The 14,850-nt window shown below is 43.3% G+C and overlaps 1 protein-coding gene across 1 annotated transcript in view; it reads right to left on the reverse strand.

The window, feature by feature from the left end:
- Positions 1-14,850, reverse strand: part of nphp4 (nephronophthisis 4) — a 425,525-nt gene that overhangs the window by 146,624 nt on the left and 264,051 nt on the right. Inside the window, exons 10-11 of the mRNA XM_079525926.1 lie at positions 14,674-14,845; positions 4,730-4,782 (exon numbers count right to left, since the gene is read on the reverse strand). Of these exons, the coding sequence (XP_079382052.1) occupies positions 4,730-4,782; positions 14,674-14,845 (225 nt within the window). The remainder of the gene's footprint in view (positions 1-4,729; positions 4,783-14,673; positions 14,846-14,850) is intronic.

A 14,850-nucleotide genomic window follows, 5' to 3' on the forward strand; every position in this document is an offset into this window, starting at 1 on the left:
CCAGATATGTCTTCTAAATGAAGACCTGACACCAGATATGTCTTCTAAATGAAGACCTGACACCAGATATGTCTTCTAAATGTTTCTATGTGGTCAGTGTTTCATGTCAAGGACCCCAAATATGATATGTATAATTGAAAATATGTTGTTCCAGGGACGTCCCAGAAGCAAAGATTTGAGTTAAAAAGTTCACTGTGAAAGAATACATGTTTAAAGATTTGCGCCACATTTTCACGAGTGCCACGCTACGAGCTTGTAGATCTGCTATTTTTCAATAGCTAAAGTATAACATAATAATCCTTAAAACGCCAAAAGGGGTTCCCGTCCTGCATGTGTTAAGACATGGTGTGGAACAGCCTTTTGTCTGATGGTATATATTGGCCCTGGCACTGATGGTCCAGGCAGTGCTGCGCGCTGTGTTATACCACGTCACACTGTGATGTGGTATATATTGGCCCTGGCACTGATGGTCTATACTCTAGCCTTCGTCTGCCTTTGCAGCGCATATTGCCCCAGACACGCAGCGCAGCGCAGCATAGCATATATCGCAACACGAGGCTAGCGCCTAGCGCGAAATTATTATTATTGTTTCAAACCTTTGCCTTGATTACGATTATAGAACATTTATTTGTATTTTTTGTGTGCAGTGCGTATAACCGCTCCAGTGTGTATGTTGGCTTCAATATATCTTGGGTTAATTGAGAGAGCAGAGACATCGATGGCACCGGAGAAAGAACAAAGTTTGTCCAGGGCAAACTTATTTTCGATAAGAGGCGGTTTACACCTGTAGACGTACTAGGCTACCACCACACCGCTAAGCTTACAGCACCACCACCCGCACTGGGGGGAGAACCAGAGGTCCCTCGTTTTGCTGATTTTGCATGCTTCTGTCGCCAGTCTCCACAGAAAATTGGGGATCTATCATAGCTTAGATCGAGGAGCCACCAACTGCCTATACCTCGTATTGGTGTTGCCTTACTCATAAAGAGTTCCTGGCTCTGTGTGTGTGTGTGTGTCTGTCTGTCTGTGCTCCCGTCATACCGATGCGAACAGTCCTGTTGAAGATCTGAACACAATCCCATTTCCAAGAATGAATCCATGCACCCTAGCAAAGTAACACGATTATATATCACATTGTCTCATAACAGATAATATTCATAGAATAGGCTACAGTATACGATAACCAACATAGTGTGAATCATTATTAGGCTACAGTATACGATAACCAACATAGTGTGAATCATTATTAGGCTACAGTATACGATAACCAACATAGTGTGAATCATTATTAGGCTACAGTATACGATAACCAACATAGTGTGAATCATTAGGCTACAGTATACGATAACCAACATAGTGTGAATCATTATGCTACAGTATACGATAACCAACATAGTGTGAATCATTAGGCTACAGTATACGATAACCAACATAGTGTGAATCATTATGCTACAGTATACGATAACCAACATAGTGTGAATCATTAGGCTACAGTATACGATAACCAACATAGTGTGAATCATTATGCTACAGTATACGATAACCAACATAGTGTGAATCATTATTAGGCTACAGTATACGATAACCAACATAGTGTGAATCATTATTAGGGCCGATTCATACTCCTATTTTACCGCTGTTTCGGCGCTGTAGTGCCGAAATGATTTCGGTTCGTCAGAAACTTTCAGTAGCACCGAAGAGCCGACTTTAGGACGGTACCCGCCCCCCCGAACCTCAAATGACGTCACATTGTAGGCTCTACAGAGCCGAACCGACTTTTATTCGGCTCTAAAATAGGAGTATGAATCGGCCCTTAGGCTACAGTATACGATAACCAACATAGTGTGAATCATTATTAGGCTACAGTATACGATAACCAACATAGTGTGAATCATTATTAGGCTACAGTATACGATAACCAACATAGTGTGAATATTAGGCTGGGATCAAGGATCAAATGAAGAATGAGGTCGGAACATTGTGTGTGTCGTGTTTAGTTTATATGTCGTGACGTGAAAATCGGTTCAACCCGGTGCACCATATAATAGCAGACACGTTTCACACTGGAGCGTGAAAAGACCCTTCCAGAACACACAGGAGGACACAGAGAGAATAGATGTGTATCCTTCTGTCTGATACACTGTCTGTCAGCCTTGAAAGACCCTTCCAGAACACACAGGAGGACACAGAGAGAATAGATGTGTATCCTTCTGTCTGATACACTGTCTGTCAGCCTTGAAAGACCCTTCCAGAACACACAGGAGGACACAGAGAGAATAGATGTGTATCCTTCTGTCTGATACACTGTCTGTCAGCCTTGAAAGACCCTTCCAGAACACACAGGAGGACACAGAGAGAATAGATGTGTATCCTTCTGTCTGATACACTGTCTGTCAGCCTTGAAAGGGCAAAATACATAGCAAATAATGCACCAAAAGCCTCTCGCCTGAGGGGAGGCAAAAACGTAAACAAGTAAGGAGAGAATACCAGCACTCACGGACATGTCATTTGGTTCAAGGCACTTTTTATTCTTTTATATTCGTACAGTATGCTGCAGAGCAGACAGCACAACGTACGTGTTTGGGCGTATAGCCTTCGTCAGCGTTATACTATGCTGTCAACAACAGAAGTGTCACATTTTATATACACATCACTTTTCAAAGTGATGTGTATATATAATATTGTGAATTTGTCTACTATGACTGCACTTTTGGGTTCTTGTTGGCTATGTTATTTGCATCAACACGGACAGAGGAAGGTGTCGCACCCTACGGACACTATACAATGTGACACTTCTGTTGTTGACAGCATAGTATAACGCTATACGCCGAAACGCGTACGTCGTGCTGTCTGCTCTGCAGCATACTGTCTGCTCTGCAGCATACTGTCTGCTCTGCAGCATACTGTCTGCTCTGCAGCATACTGTGTCTGCTCTGCAGCATACTGTGCGAATATAAAATAATAAAAAGTGCCTTAAACCAAATGACATGTCCGTGAGTGCTGGTATTCTCTCCTTAGAGAATTTCTTGTAAAGTCAACTTTCCTCGACCGCACACCCGGTAAGACTGTTCAGAGTAACTAAGACATTGGAGTTGTGTAACACCCGGTAAGACTGTTCAGAGTAACTAAGACATTGGAGTCGTGTAACACCCGGTAAGACTGTTCAGAGTAACTAAGACATTGGAGTCGTGTAACACCCGGTAAGACTGTTCAGAGTAACTAAGACATTGGAGTCGTGTAACACCCGGTAAGACTGTTCAGAGTAACTAAGACATTGGAGTCGTGTAACACCCGGTAAGACTGTTCAGAGTAACTAAGACATTGGAGTCGTGCGGGCGTCCTTGCTTTAAATGCCTTACTTTGCCTACAGTAAATCTGTGCCCCGCACGCACACACACACGCACGCACGCACGGAACACATGCCTCGCATAGTCCAGTAAAAGTCACGATGCCCAGTCTTCTAAAGCAAAATAGTTGTTTTTTGGGACAAGCTAAATTATTTATGTGCGGTAAAAATAAATAAAGCATGTCTTAATGTATGTAGAAAATAAATAATTCAGTAACACTTTCAGATTTTGAATTCCAAACAGAACCATATTCTCACATGGCATTTAATTTCCTGCATCAGTTCTGATTGCCTTTTTTCCTACCATTATTGCTGTATATGACGCACACATGGAAGTTAAAAAAGTTGGGGGTCCACGGCCAAATACAGATAATAGAGAGTATGCGCGTGACATCATCATCAAACAGGGAAGTTATGCGGGAACGCCTACCGAGTGGCAAAAAAATACTTTCTGGCCTTGACAGCCCATACATCCACACAGAAAAGTCCTATCTGATTGCATTAAACAACATTAAACAATGTTAAACTCACTTTGCATGTTGCTTTGCCACTCGATGTGCCATTCACTTTAAGCATGCGCATACTCTCTATTCTGTGGGGTCCTTTTTTCTATCCCACAATTTTGTAACCCATTTTTCACCCCTGTGTCAATTATCTAATGTGATCCTGGGCTCTACACACCCTCCGCCAACCTGGGGAGAGCAACGGACTTGAACTCATGCTTCCTTCATGCCTGAGTGTCCAAGTTGCTCCTTTACACCTGACAGGGGGTAGTTTCCCTGGTCGGACGTAGCGCGTGGAAGGAACACGTTATTCCAACCAGTTCCTTTCCCCTACATCAGGCTGGCCAGGGGGAGGCAGTTTAGATTGCAACGTGAGGGTACCTACCCTAGGGGACATGAGGAGGAGAACAAGCACTCTGTGGGGTCCTTGACATGAAAACGTCTGAGCACCGCTGATACGTTTTTCAGGAAAACTGTCAGGATTTGGAAGACATTTTGTAGAATGTGGTATCAGGACTTAATGTAATAAACACAGCAGAGAGTCTTACCCCAGGTCTTAATGGATTAACCCATTCAGACCTGAGGACGACTCTACAAAATGTCTTCTAAATCCTGACAGTGTTTCTCAAACGATTTTGTCCTCCGCCCCCCATCTGAAAATATGTAGTTCCAGGGACCGCCCCAGAAGCAAAGATTTAAGTTAAAAAGGTTCGCTCTGAAAGAATATATATTCAAAGGTTTGTGCCACATTTTCACAGTTTTTTCAAAAATAGCAGATCTACAAGCTTGTAGATCTGCTATTTTTCAATAGCTAAATGATGTTTAAAACACCAAAAGGGGTTCCCGCCCAAAATGGGATAAACACACCAGAGAGTCTTACCCCAGGTCCCTGAGGTGATGCTGGGGGAGACGCCAGAGGAGGAGGCTTCTGACCTATGGAGAAGATGGAGAAAAACACAGACGTTAGAAAGATTAAAAATCTACTTATTACTATACACAATACATTTTTTTGCATTTTTTTTGGGGGCATGCAGCCTAGTATTGATAATTCCCACCAAATGATTGATTGATTGATTGATTGTTGGACATTTTATTTCCCAGTAGAATGGGTACAGTTCAACAGGTCAATACAAAACCTCCTACGAAGATGAAACCATGAAAAGCTCTTGTACACATCGGGGTCCTCCATTTTCAATTCATCAGAACATTTAAAGACAAGACAAATGTGCACTTCTATGAAAAACAGAAAATCATCACATAAAGAAAGTAAAAATGGGGAAATAAACATGTACAGTATGCGGGGAAAAAGGGGTGGGGAGGTGGAGCTCTTTGACTTTTTCCTTTACAGGGGGCCAGTTTCGCATTGCAGCTGTCCATAGGTAACCTGACTCCGCCAGATGGGGCAGCAGAGAGTACACTGGGTTCCCCCCTCCTGGCGGAGTCAGGTTAGTCCATAGGTGCTCTTAATTGAGAGCGGTTTTGAAGAAAGTCTAGGGAGTCACATGTCTTAATGGCTGTTGGTAGGGCGTTCCACATATGGAGCGGAATGCGCTGAGCACGTAACGCCTGTCCAACTCCATTTCCCTCCATTTAAAGATGTCCACGCCCTGTTATGCTGTTGCTCACATACAGTATACTGTAGCTAAATACAAACTATTCCTTTTCATTATTTTCCCGGTGAACAGAGCAACATTGTCATTCCTCCCCAATGGGCTGCTGTATATCTGAAGACCCTGTTAATTTCACAGCCTAGTTAGAGATATAATGGAACACGGACAGGTGCTGGCAGGGAAACGAACACAATGCAATCTTTATTTCCATTGCCTTGTTGTTGTTGATTGAATTGCAACAAAGTCAAAATGCTCCAAGCTAATTCCACAGCTCGACTCTGCAGTATAAATCCGCTATAAAATGCTAGACGGTGGCTAGAAAGGAGCAAAGCGTTTTAGACAGACATCAGTGTGACATCAGTGTCTATTTCAATGCTGGCTTGGAGGTGAAATCCGGGACGTATTTGCTGAATAGTTATTTAACCGCCCTGCCGCCGGGCACGAGGAAAACGAGAACCTACTCTTTCTAACTGCTCCGCCAAACACAGATTTCTCGTGTTCTAATTGTTTAATCACTGTTTGATCGGTTTCGATGGTTAGCTGATGTTGCTACCGCAAACAATATTCTGGGACACAACACACACACTGTCGCAGCCATTTTGAAGATGCGCGCGCATCCACATCCATTCTAAGCCCTGCATTAAAAGCCCTGTATCTCAGAAACGACATTGAGGGGGCAGTTTCTGGGCCAGACAAGCGTTTTCAACGGCCTGTAGCAGGCGCTGTGATACTCGCGGTCGGCTTTATCCACCATCGACCGAGAGAACAACAACCGGTTTGTCAATCAGTTTGTCACAGGAACATGGAATTACGGATATTTGGCTCTTCAAAGTAAGTGTTACGCGCGATAAAACCCTGGCAGTACGCGATCGAGGGATTAATTAATGCTAGCGGTAAATGGGTTAACCAATCTGCACGGTAGAGTAGAGTATGTTATGGAATGAACTTCCCATCAGCAATCAGAACCGCAGACTCACTCCCAATCTTGTCTGAAACCCCACCTCTTCAGACTCCATCGGAGCCCGTAGCACTTGCCCTAGCCCCGACGACCTTACAGGCGTATGCAAAGGCTCATCTTGTGTAATTTAGATAGTATTTTATGTAGACATATAGCACTCTATATTGTATACATATCTAACTATCTAAAGGTGCGTTCAGACTTGGATGGTTAGAGCGGCGCGATTACATACAAAGTCAATGCAAAGACGAGAAGTTGCACGAGCTCCGCGAACGGGCGCAGCGGGGCGTGGCGTGACCTGGTGAAGCACAAACGGGACGAACCAAGGCGAATGTTTAAATTCAAGTCTGAACGCACCTTTATGTCTATAAATGCACCAAGTCACTGTCTGTGTGTACGGCTGTAATGAGAGACAGATACAGAAATCGCCTTACTTTTGTTTTGCGTTAGGCTAAAGAGTAGACAGTTAGCTTTTATTTTTGCTACAGTATGTAGCAGCTAAGTAGTCAGATTGGGGAGCTGAGGATGTAGTGTATAGGATATTTTGATTATTTCTTTGCTTTAGGTTCCTGCAGCCCTGCTCACTGTATTAGCACTTTGTAGCACATCACTTGTACTAATGTCTTTCACTAACTTTCACTAACTTGCCTTATTTAAAATAACCGTCCTAGACTCAGTGAGTCGTTACAATGGGCATAAAAGGGCCACAGACAGATGGGTGGAACGGGTACTCGGACACGGGTACAACGGGTATTGCATAGCCGGGTTGGGGCATGGATCTCCAACTTCCATCGCTACCGACTCGGTGCTCTACAGCCGGGGCACTGCAGTCACGCCTGACACAGAACCCCATATATACGGCAGGAACAAAGGGACAGAGATGGTCTGACATCTGGAGCATGCCTGACAAATAAAGAACTCCATATATGGCCAAAAAAGTGGCCATAAAAGGGGACACAGACATTCTAACTGGGTGGAGCGTGCATTTCCAAAACTTGCATCGTTCCAAGTAGGCCAGTGCCCAACGGGGCACGGCTCTAGTTATTTATAACTCTATGTGTATATAGCAGCCAGGCGAAAGAGGCTGGCCGGTTACTGCCACAGGCAGCAGCAGCAGCCGGAGTCCGCAGCCAGCAGCAAGTGCTATGGGGAGCCAACTATACGTGGGCATGGATCACGTGGCCCGTGGGCTGCATCCAACAGACAGTATGCCTAAAGAAAGACATGAGTGTGGGGGGGGGGGGGGTACTGATGTATATGGAGGACTATGAGATGGCTGGAGATGCCGCTCCAACGTTAACCCATTTTGACCTGAGGACGATTCAACAAATGTGAGTTGTGCTCAAACTATATGTTGTGCCGAAAATATATGAAATTGGCCCCATCTGAAAATATGTTGTTCCAGGAACCCAAGCAAAGATTTGAGTTAAAAGCGCTAGCTCTGAAAGAATATATATTCAAAGATTTGAGGCACATTTTCACGATTTTTCAAAAATAGCAGACCTATGTACCTGTACAGTACAAGTTCATGAGCTATGAGCTTGTAGATCTGCTATTTTTCAATAGCTAAAGCATAACATAATGCTTAAAACACCATGGGGTTCCCGCCCAAAATGGGTTAACAATATTATTTATTTTTTCTTCTTTTTTAATAAAATAAAATGTTGCGGTTCCCTTAATAAACTTTGAAGACAGTGTGCAGGAGTTTTTTTGTTCGTTTTTTTAGTATGTCAGGCACTTGGCTGTCCTTCTCCTACAGTATACGCACACGTCGCTTGTAGGTGTGCAACAGTCTTGCTTTTTTAATTAAAAAGTTATAACAATGAAATAAAATATGTTTCTGGTTCAAAAAGAAATTTCTGAGTGAAAATTGTCATTTATTTTGTTATAGTTACACGTACAGTTTGACACAAGCTGACTGGTTGGTGCATGGTAACCATGGTAACCATGGTGATATTTAAATCTCACTTCTCTCTCCCACACTTTATTTTTATTTTATTTTTTGGACCTTTTTGAAAATGGCTTCACCGTGTTGCATGAGGTGACTTGAGGCAACAAGTTTCAGATGGTCATATCTTCTTCATTTTTTCTTCAATTTCAATGAACAATACATCATATGAAAGCTTACATTATGTAGTTTCATAATAAGTAAAAAATGACCATGGCCTACGTGTGTCTCAAACCACTGTATTGGGTCACATCTAGCACCCATCTGCTCAGAGAATACACCGCACACAGCCAGGACGCACGGAGCAGGGCTGTCTAGCTCTCTGTCACAATGTGCCCTGACTGTGTCCACTGCACTTTGTTCCTTATACTGTACTCTTCAGCAGGCATCATGGTACTGTACAGTATACAGTACTAGTGTTGTTTTTGGCAGCACATTTTTATTTTAGTTAGTTTTTATAGTCACATTTTACTCACTTGGAATGTTTTAGTGTCAGCCTAGTTTTAGTCGATTAAAGTCGACTAATCTTATGATATTTAGTCGACTAAAACTAGACTAACATTCCAGGTGACTAAAATGTGACTAAAACTAAATGAAAACTATTCAAGAGACTATGACTAAAACTAAAATCAAAACTTTCTGCCAAAAACAACACTGAATCCAACCCCAATCCGGTCCTTGGTCTGCCACGTCTCCTCCCAGTTGATTTGGATTACGGATGTTGATATTATGACGTCATGCTCAACATGGAGATTCCAGGTTAAAAAGCTCTTTAATGAGCATCTATGACAGATGCATTACCATATATTTTGCATATTTTTTTCTCATCTCAGCTTCTCATTGGCCACAAAGCCAACGATAAGGTCACATAAAGTGGAAAACTACTTTCCAGACATGAGAGTCAAATCCCGGATTTATGAAAATGCATGGCTTGACGGCGAGGATTGATTCCCCCGCTGGGAAAGACTCAGTCAGTGTCGGTAAGTATCTTGAATAACTTATAGGTTGGTCCTGAGAGAGAGTGTGTGTGTGTGTGTGTGTGTGTGTGTGTGTGTGTGTGTGGGGGTAGTGGAAGCTAGGCCTATATTTCTATTTGCAAATGCAATGCAATTTTCTTCCACATTTGGCACCGCCTCATCATATAGTACAAATATAGCCAGAGGCTTCAAAGATAGCACCTACAGATCCTTTGCATGCAAATATTCTAACTAGGCAAGCACTACAAAACACAGTACCCGGACGTGTGAGCGTGCGCGCGCACGCGCAAATGCAATTGCATTGCATTTGCAAATAGAAATATAGGCCTAGCTTCCACTACCCACACACGCACGCGCACACACACACACACACACACACACACACACACACACACACACACACACACACACACACACACACACACACACACACACACACACACACACACACACACACACACACACACACACACACACACACACACACACACACAGCGCAAAAAGCATGGAATACGGATGTGTATATTACAGGAAACTCCCATTAAACTTTCCAACAAACTCCGGTAAACTCCCGAATTGTACCATCACACCAATATTACCGTATATTACTGTATATGCTGCTAAACTTGAGGTTTACGAGCAAATCTAGTGCCCATAATTGCCCGTTAACTCCTCTTTTCACGCAGTGACACACAAAGTACAGCAGGGTTCCCCAATAGGCGGCCCGCGGAGCGCCCCCTTGTGGCCCCTGGAAGAATTAAAAAATAAATAAAAATAAAAAAGTTTTTTGTTTTGTTTTTTTTGGGGGGGGGGTGTCCCAGATATAAATGGCATTAAATGGGGGTCAGTAGCCTATGCATGTCAAACTGGGCACCCCCTCAAGGACCACTGGTGGTCCCCGGACCACTGGTTGAGAACAATTTTTAATTAATTAATGAAAAAATAAAAAACCCAATTTTTTGCTCGTGCGGACTCGGCCCCCAGCCTGGTTCCCTATAGTCAAAACATGGCCCTTGAGGACAATTAATTGGGGAACCCTGAAGTACAGTAACACTGGGAAACGTAGAAAACGTAATAAACGCTTTAGCCCTACTGTATATACTTTGTTGTATAACAATGTGAGGTGTTGTGAGTTTGTAGATCTGCTTTTCTCCCACGATTTTGGAGAATTTTGACATTTTTTGTTCGCCATATCATGCTCAAAATGGCACCAGGTTCAAAGTGCTTAAGACACTGGGGCAAAATAGGGACAGAGATTCAGGCTATGAATGAATGGACTCCAAACACCTTTCTTTCAGAACGATAAGGCATCAGAACAAAGTAAAGTGCACCAATATTGGGGAGGTTACGTTAAGTTTTGTAAAGGAATGAGAGGTCACACTGCAGATCGTACTAGTCACAATGCAACAATCCTTTCTTTATTGAAAGACCAAAGTTTCGGCAAACAATATGGCTTCTTCAAGGTCTTTCAATAAAAAAAAATGGTGTTATCGTGACTAGTAGCCTACGAGCTGTGTGAGCTCTCCTTCCTTTACAAGAAAGATAAGGCATGCCTGAATTAAACCATGTTGGGCGGGAACCCCTTTTGGTGTTAGCATTATGTTATGCTTTAGCTATTGAAAAATAGCAGATCTACAAGCTCGTAGCGCGCCACTCGGTGGCGCGCTACGAGCTTGTAGATCTGCTATTTTTGAAAAATCGTGAAACTATTTATTTCAGAAAACTGGAGGATTTAGAATATTTCTTTTTAATTTTGAGGTCAGGCCTAAATGGTTTAAGGTCCGTAGGGTCCGAAAACTTTAAATTTGTTCTCTTGTACCGAGCAGATCTGCAGTGTGCGGGCGCAAATTGTCTATTTTGTTAGAAAGATAACTTAGAGGAGAGTTCCGCCCTAGCCGATTTTTACTGAATTCTATTGAAATGTGAGGTACTTTTTACAACACCGCTGTGGGCCTATAGGTTGGTTCTGAGAGAGAGTGTGTGATTCAGAACTCTATTTCACTAAGAAAGCCACTTGACGGCCCCCGTGTGAGAGACCTTTCATCACAGCGGCAGAGGGAGAATATTAACCCATTTTCACCTGAGATTAGATTCTAAAAATGTCTTCTACATCCTGACACTTTTCTGAAAAAGCTATGTTTCTATGTCAGTGGTTCTTCGATTTTTCAAAAATAGCAGACCTATACAAGCTCGTAGCGCGCCACTCGGTGGCGCGCTATGAGCTTGTAGATCTTCTATTTTTCAATAGCTAAAGCATAACATAATGCTGACACCAAAAGGGGTTCCCGCCCAAAATCGGTTAAGACTATATAACTTCCACTACAGTGATACTGTGGCGTGCACACAGTTATAAAATATATATTTTTTATGAGCCAAACCCAGGCCAATAACGCAGCTATGGCTTTATGAGGGTTGGGGGAATAGCATAATGTCGCTGCTGTTGCAGCAACACGCCGTAAATACTCTGGATGGCTCTGTTTACTCGCTGTTCATTTTGCTGACTATAGACTAAGACTAAAAGACTAAGGACTAAATAGGACTAAGGCCCAAACCACACCAATGCAACTCCTTGCAACAAAACAAACCACACCAATGCAACTCCCTGCAACAAAACAAACCACAACTCCCTGCAACAAAACAAACCACACCAATGCAACTCCCTGCAACAAAACAAACCACACCAATGCAACTCCCTGCAACAAAACAAACCACACCAATGCAACTCCCTGCAACAAAACAAACCACACCAATGCAACTCCCTGCAACAAAACAAACCACACCAATGCAACTCCCTGCAACAAAACAAACCACACCAATGCAACTCCCTGCAACAAAACAAACCACACCAATGCAACTCCCTGCAACAAAACAAACCACACCAATGCAACTCCCTGCAACAAAACAAACCACACCAATGCAACTCCCTGCAACAAACCAAACCACACCAATGCAACTCCTTGCAACAAAACAAACCACACCAATGCAACTCCTTGCAACAAAACAAACCACACCAATGCAACTCCCTGCAACAAACCAAACCACACCAATGCAACTCCTTGCAACAAACCAAACCACACCAATGCAACTCCTTGCAACAAAACAAACCACACCAATGCAACTCCTTGCAACAAAACAAACCACACCAATGCAACTCCTTGCAACATGCCATTGGGAATAATGGTTGCAAGTAGTCGCAAGGAGTTCCATGGCGACCCTCTGGTGTGGTTAGGGATTAAGACAAAATAGTGTGTTATTCAAAAGACTAAGACTAGGCCTGGGCCGTGGCTCAGTGGTCCAGGCACCTTGGCTGGTAATTCAGTCTGGCAGTGTGCCACGGGATCGACTCCCGATCCCGACGGCCTTTACTGCATGTCTTCCGCCCATCTCTCTCCCCATTTCCTGTCAGCCTACTGTCTGTCCCTCCATCAAATATATGAAATAAAGGCAAAAGCAAAAAGCCAAAAAAAAGACTAAGACTAAATCTTTTCTGGTAAAATTATTGCATTAAGACGAAGACTAAGTAGACTAAGGTTTCTCAGAAAACTAAATCAGGACTAAGACTAAATAGTGTGTATTCAAAAGACTAAATCAAAATATTGTGAACACATTAACACTGGTTTACTTTACGCCAGAGTTCCTGTTTGGGAGCAGACGAAGCTATAGCTTAAAGATAGCAATGTCAAGCTTGTTCAAGATCAAGTGGGCCATAGCAGTCAGTCAAGGTCCCCCCCCAGACCCCAATCACCAGCATGCTAATCATGCAGGGAAGCAGGTGGTACTATGGAGATAACACTAGCGGAGCTGCGGAGGAAGCCCGGTGGTCTGGGGTTCTGGGGGTTTTGATGGATGTTGTTTAGAACGTTAGGAGCGTTCCTCCTGGGTGTTACTGCGGCTGTTTGGAGCACAGAGCACTTTACAGTTACTTGAGGAAAAGTATTCAATGCTGCAACGTAGAAACACTCAGTAAAAGGACAAAGGTATTGGCATCGAAATGTGAAAGTGCCAAAAGTAAAAGTACTAATTTATGCAGAATGTCCCATTTCAAGTTTTCAAATGCATATACATCTTTTGAAAATAGCAGATCTACAAGCTCAATGCGTCGCCGACATGTACAGTATAGTGCTGAAGTGTATGAAATGTATGTTTTGTAATAATAATCAAAGTAACTAAAGTTTTCCAATAATGGTAGTGGAGTAAAAGTACAATATTTGGCTCTGAAATTTAGTGGAGTCAAAGTGAGAGTATTGGAAATACACAAGTAAAGTACAAACACCTCAAAATTGTACTTAAGCGCAGTAGTTAAGAAAATGTACTTAGTTACTTTCCACCACTGACTTTGAGGTAAGGTACTGTATTGCTTCCCCGCACGCACGCACACACGCACACAGTGTGTGTAAATAAAACATCATTCTCAGGTCAGGAAAATAAAGAATGTTTAAGCTGCTTTCAAAAGCAAACATGAGGGTTGAAAACATCACTTGAAGCACCACTTCCTTTGTTCTTAGAAAATCAACGTGGAAAGGACCCTTCTCTTTATTTGTGTGCATTGGGGAAACATGAAAGCGTGAAACTTTTCCTGGAAAGCACTGAATATAGAACGCCGTAACATTACATTTGCATATGGGGCTGAGGCTACACATTAAGCCAGCAGTTCCCAAACTTTTTCATGCCAAGGACCCCCAAAATGGTACTCATTAGCCTGCGGACCCCCATTTGAAAATATATGCCAAGGACCCCAATAAGAGAAGATTTGTACGGCTCTAGCATTGATTTTCAACCATTTTCATGTCAAGTTCCCCCGGTTTGACCTGAATTAGGCTACGGTTCCCCTATTTAATGTCATTTCTATCTCTGGGACCCCAATACATATTGTAAAATCAAAGTTAATCTAACTCTGAGAGTGTACAAATGGAGGTGCTGCAAGCATTGCAAGCGTATTTACGTGAGCGTGGTCCCGTGAATTTGTTGCGCGCGTGCTCGTTACGTACACACGCCCGCGACTTACCAGACCTGGAATCTGTTTAGCTTTTTTTTTACGCTTGCGTTGTTGCGCCCCTCTTCAACAGACCTGGAGGAGACCTGTGTTGATCCAGACCCTCTTCAACAGACCTGGAGTAGACCTGTGTTGATCCAGACCCTCTTCAACAGACCTGGAGTAGACCTGTGTTGATCCAGACCCTCTTCAACAGACCTGGAGGAGACCTGTGTTGATCCAGACCCTCTTCAACAGACCTGGAGGAGACCTGTGTTGATCCAGGCAACAACGCCTGCGTTCCTCGCTTCACGTTTGCAAGGCCCTTTAAGCTGCAGCACAAATATGCTGATATTTACCCAGCGCGGGCGGTCTTCTGTGCCATGCTGCCTCCTCCTCCTCCTCCTCCTCCTCCTGTCGCTGTCGTTGTCGTCGGGTCCTTAGAGAGGCCTTGGGGCTCAGCGCCTTCCCTTCCTCAGTGGACCACAGGTGGAACCGCACCATGTCTTCTTCTCTGTCATCCCCGACTTCCTGCA

The sequence above is a fragment of the Electrona antarctica genome, assembly GCF_951216825.1.
Source record: "Electrona antarctica genome assembly, chromosome: 2".
In the NCBI taxonomy this organism is placed as follows: domain Eukaryota; kingdom Metazoa; phylum Chordata; class Actinopteri; order Myctophiformes; family Myctophidae; genus Electrona; species Electrona antarctica.